This window comes from Atta cephalotes, assembly GCF_000143395.1.
Source record: "Atta cephalotes unplaced genomic scaffold scaffold00081, whole genome shotgun sequence".
Taxonomy (NCBI): Eukaryota; Metazoa; Arthropoda; class Insecta; order Hymenoptera; family Formicidae; genus Atta; species Atta cephalotes.
This window is the reverse complement of record NW_012130145.1, coordinates 322637-328647: the sequence shown is the minus strand read 5'-3', so window position 1 is coordinate 328647 and position 6011 is coordinate 322637. Positions and strand designations below refer to the sequence as shown.

General features: G+C 29.8%; 1 protein-coding gene across 1 annotated transcript; it reads right to left on the bottom strand.

The window, feature by feature from the left end:
- Positions 1 to 1132: 1132 nt before the first annotated feature.
- LOC105624517 (glucose dehydrogenase [FAD, quinone]-like) lies at positions 1133 to 3010 on the bottom strand. Its single transcript, XM_012205877.1, has one exon. The coding sequence runs from the start codon at positions 3008 to 3010 to the stop codon at positions 1133 to 1135; it is 1878 nt and encodes a 625-aa protein (XP_012061267.1).
- Between the last annotated feature and the right edge of the window lie 3001 nt (positions 3011 to 6011).

Genomic DNA, 6011 nt, shown 5'->3' with positions numbered 1-6011 from the left:
TACTTACTAATAGTATTACTACAACAAATTAAACTTAAGTTAATTTTAATTAAATTTTAAGTTAGTTGTCTTGTAACACTACACTACCCCCCCACCCCCCACCACACACACACACACACACAAAATTTATATTAATATTTGGAGTAACGTTTTAAATTATACAGAACTGCATATTTAAAATGTTTCAAAACATTCGTTGTATATGGATTATGCGCATACTTACTTATGATGTGCACATTGAGGAAAGTTTTACTTTCGCTGAGTGATTTTTAAATTACTTTTTGTTACATTTTACCTTTCCAATTCTATGAATACGTGTACATTTATTATATATACTTGTATATGATGATGTACGTATTTCAAAAATGTTATGAGACAAAAAAAGAGGGCAAAAAGAAAAAAGTCATAATGAAAGCTTTTTATTAAATTACGAAATATAATTGCAAAGATTGCATAAATTGCAAATATAATTATGGATATTTTAATTTTTGTTGTGTACATTATAAGATAATAGGCTATACACAAAAAGAATGGTTTTGCTGAATTATCTAAAAATTTAACTAATACAGATTTGAAAACAAATTTTATTGGATCAACAAACATTATATATCTTATTAAATACCTTATTGAAACTATAATATAATCAAAAAAAGCATCTTATATATATTTATTGAAGTACAGTTTGACTGCAATAAACTTGGTTTTATTAAAAATGACTAACTCTTACGTATCTTTTATGAACTTACAATTTTTGATAAATAATTTGCAACTTTTATTTATTTTCTTTACTTAAAATGCAATTATTCTCTATCTTCCGGCACGCAAATCGCCAAAGTCTACAGGAATAATTACATTACTTTCTATATTGAAAACAAAAACAGATGAGATTGTGTTGTTTATTAATAAGTATTCCCCTTAGATTATAAAAAAGAATTTTTTCGCAGAGGTCCCAATCTTTAAAAGTCTAACTGTCTAAAAAAATACACATTTTAATTCGTGAATGCCTCACAAACTAACTTAAATATAACTGAATTAATGGTTTTATATACGATATGGGAAATTGAAAAGGATGAAAGCGAGAAGAAAAGACACGAGAAATAAATTTTTCGAAATATTAAGGCTCGCTTCCCTTTCACAATTCGTCCTTTCCGTCCGTAACTGTCCAATCCTCCTTAATAAAATCTGCGCCTTTTTCGGCTATCATTACCGTTGGTGCATTCGTATTTCCACCGGTGATTGTCGGCATAATAGATGCGTCAATGACCCTTAATCCCTGTATTCCGTGAACCTTCAAACGAGGATTCACGACGGCCGTAGGATCGCCTTGAGGACCCATTTTCGTCGTTCCAACAGGATGGAAAGTCGTAGACGACGTATATCGCAGGTTACACTTCCAATACTCGTCAGAGTCGGATTTGGTATGACGGCAATCAGGAATGTCTATGTGACGCAATTGGAACTCGTGCCGCTTGAATGTCTCAGTGTTAATCATTTTCTTCACAAAATCTAAGGATTTCAATATGGTATCTAAATCTTCTTGCTCGGAGAAATAGTTGGCGTAAATCCTAACAGGATCCGCTGGATTTTTGCTACGTAGCCGTATCTCGCCTATGCTCTTCGGTTTTAACAGAACCGAAAAAAAATTGAGCATATCCGCCTCTGTTAGAATTTCTGTTAGCTTTTGAATTATCTCTGTGTCCACGTTAAGGGCGTTAAAAAAATCAGTTATCATGGATGTGTGCCATTGTGGTGTGTAACTGTTCATAAACTGAATGTCTGGATATTTAGCATTCGGATCGTGTACGTTGATGAAGCCCGTAAGATCGAAGCCACCGACATTTATCAGAGGTCCTCGATTGTGCATTAAATACTCGTAAGCAGCGTCTAGGAAAAATGTAGGTGACGGTGGTGTCGCGTTCTGATTCTTGAAGGCCAAAGATAAGCCATACCACAGAACATGATCCTGAAGATTTTTGCCAACGGGTAAATTAACGATTGTAGGTATTCCCATTTCGCGTAGATGCTTTTCGGGTCCAATACCTGAAAGCATCAAGAGTTGCGGACTGGCGATGCTGCCGGCTGATAAGATTATCTCCTTCGAGGCTTTTACATCAATTGATCGTCCGTCTTTCAAAGTCATACGTACTCCAACTGCTCGAGTATTATCCAAGAGAATAGCATCAGCTCGAGTCGACTTCATCACGTACAGATTGCTTCTATGCTTGATCGGCGACAAATAAGCTTTTGAAACGCTCACTCTATGACCTTTATCCAAGGTACCTTGAGCTATGCCATATCCGACAAATTTATCACCGTTGATGGTATCTAGAATAGGTACACCCATCTCGCGAGCGGCTTGCAAGACTATTTCTTGTATTTCCGGTTGGCTATAATTGTAATATCTAATGCTCAATGGTCCGCCATGACCGCAATACTTGCTTCTCCACTCATCACTATGTCCATGACCGCAGTTTTGAGATTTTTTAAAATATGGCAGAACTTCGTCATAACTCCAGCCTTTGTTGCCCATTTGAGACCATTCGTTGTAATCCTTTTCACTGCCATAAATATAGAGCATGGCATTTAGCGTAGAGCTACCGCCGAGAGCTTTGCCTTTCGACCATTTGCACAACTTATTCTTGTTACCATGGCAGGCAAATTTCTCGGGTTCAATGTCATAGGAATAATCCTCTGATGAATGTAATTGCAAGATAAATGCTGCGGGAACTTCGCTCAGTATCGAGGGATTCTCTCCAGCTTCGATCAGCAATACTTTCCAATTTTCTATTTCAGTCAAACGATTAGCCAATACGGATCCAGCACTTCCACCGCCCACAATGACAAAATCGAATTCTCTATTAGAAGTCGCAATCTCCTCCGAACGATCTGGAGGATAAATGCCATCGCTCAAATTACATTGTGCTGTCAGAAGCGTTTGTATCAGATATGCAAAAACATTCGCAGGACTGGTAATTGCAGAGTTTGCAGCATTAGCCAAACATGTTTCCATGTTGATTAAGTTGAACACACAATTCAAGTCTGTCGAAAAAAAATATATGTATTATTTATAGGCTAATGCTATTTATAATTTATCTTATATATAAGATTGTCTGAAGTTTCATGTCATAAATAATCTTAAAATTTTATTCAATCAATGAAATGATCGTACGGCGTCTCGAGATTGAGACGCCGAAACTTAAAATGATTTTATTGTTATCGGATTATGAAAATTTTAGAAATTATTAGAAATTATTAGAAAATATTATATCAAGATAAGATCACTTTAAGAATTCAAATGAAATAAACAAATGGCTTGTACAATATTATATATATATATACATTCAATATTTTATTTTAAAATAAAATTTGTTCGAAACTTCAAGATTCTCAACTAAATCACAAGTATAAAACAACGCTAAACATCGATAGTGCATAAATTTTAAATGTAACAGATGAAACAAAATAAAAATCTTCTTAAACAAATAAAATGCAACATCTAACATTTAGGAAATTATCTATTTTGAATCTTTTTGGTTTCATCTTTATTTTGAGCTATTCACAAAATTCACAAATTCTCTATATCCTTCTCAACAACAAGATTCAAATTTCTTCAAACATTCATTCTCTATCTTCAATGATTAATGATAATTCCAATTATTTTTTTATAATCTTGCCACATATTATATTCTAGAACATTATGTATAATTGTATAAATATTTGTATAAATGTTTGTAGCAAAATATCTTGTACAATTGGAGATATAATTTTTTCAAAATCTACTGATGAAGTTATCCATAAGTTCTTTAGAATAATAAATGCAATATAAAAAATAAAGGACTAGTGAGCCAAACTGGTTGTTCTTGCTTATCATATTATTTAATGTATAAATTACATTATTTAAATAACATTATTTAATATAAAGATAAACATTTCGATCCCTTACATTACATATATCCTCAATATACAAATATTAACGGTCACAAATTAAAAATAATAGTCGCAAAATTGCATTATAATACTTGCTAATGTCCATTTTGATGATTTCCGTCTTATAATTTAAGAGTATGGTTAATGAGATGTCCAAATCATAAAATTATATTTGTCAGCGAGAGTCTTCAAACATGTTTTAGAAAGCCAAAGGAAATTCTTATTTTTAAACCGTTATTAATTTGATAAGTTAATTCAATATTATATTGACAATTTTTGAGAAATTAAGTCATTAAAATGCTATTAAAAAGAAGAAACTTGTCATATTAATATTTAAAAACAATCATGGAATTTCCTTTCCAAAACATGTTTGAAAATTGTCCTTGATATATAATTTTATAATTTGGACATCTCATTAAGCATATTATTACTCTTTAAATTATAAGGCGGAAATCAAAAAGTGGACATTAGCAATCAACCATGATTTACAACATCTATATAGAAGTAAGACATTTAAATTTGTATGCTTATGAAATCAATATATTATATTATCGAGTCCGAAACATACGTACGTTATATAAGTGGAATAATAGAATAAAATAAATTAATCAGTTATCACTTTATATGCTTGTTTTTAAAATTTATTGATCTTGTATTTGTTTGCTATTGCTGTGCAAAATATTTTTATTATCGTAATTACGACGATATAAAAAAAATTATAGAAAGTTATTAATAAAAGAGGCACTTAACATATCTTATTTAAATAGCTAATTCATCATTCAAGTCTTTAAAAGTCATTGACAGAAATTAGAATACATCTTGAATATGTAACAGAATTATTTCATTGTGTCTATTTTATATATATATAAATACAAATGTTCTATCTTTCAATAATAATTAATCGTAATCATTATGAGAAACACGCACTTATATATAACTTCGTATTTAAATAATAAAAATATCGAAAACAAAAAAGAGAAAAATAAAATTATACAAAGTGATAAATAATGAGTAGAATTTTTTAGTAAAAAACAAAAATAATATATACAAACTATTTTTTATACTATACAAACTATTTTTATATATACAAACTATTTTTTATACATATTAAAAATATACCTTTTAAAATATACACAGTGGCGCACGAAATGTCATACTTTTTAATTATCTCATTAAAATTATAATTTATGAAATATTTTTTTTACAAACTACAGAATTTCCTCACACGTTTAAAAAAATCGATATTCTAATTTTAATAAGATAATTAAATGGTGGTATGAAACATTTACGCTACTCTGTATTGTATGTTTTCGTATTTCAGATCTGTACATATTTTTGGTCTTTTTCATATTTTTATTCTTCAATTTTTCATGCTTATACTTAATAACTCATTTGTATTACTTCTGTCTGAAAGTTTTTTTTATTTGAAAAATTATAACATATTTTTATTTAAATAAGTTTTATTTAATTAATTTATTTTATTTATTGTATTGTATTAATTGTATATAAAAAAAATATTTGTAATGTAATATTTATCATCGATTATCTTATATGAACAAAAGAATTTTTCTATGTATTTAAAATTGCTAAAACTTATTTACATCATTCATCTTTTACTTTAAACAATGTGGCAAAATCATATGTACTTGAATTATTCATTGCATCACATAATATCTTGTTTATTGTTGAATTTAATCTTGTGAATCGCGATTGAATTTCATTATTTGTCTTACCAAGAACGATAAGATAATATTTCAACCTTTGACCCTATACGGTCAATAATATTGATTAGTAATACTAACAGTATTCACGTTAATTTATACAGATAAATGTATTTTATCGATGAAAAACTAAAATATACTTAAGTTTTTCTACTTGCTGACAAATTGGCAAATATTTCGTTCAAAAGACGACCTTGAACAATTTGTATTTTTTGTTTGAACAATCTATTTTTTGTTTGTTTTTCGAAAAAAGCCCCCCCCCCCTCCCTACACACACACACACACACACACACACACACACACACACACACACACACACACACACACACACACACACACACACACACTATATAGTAAGTAATA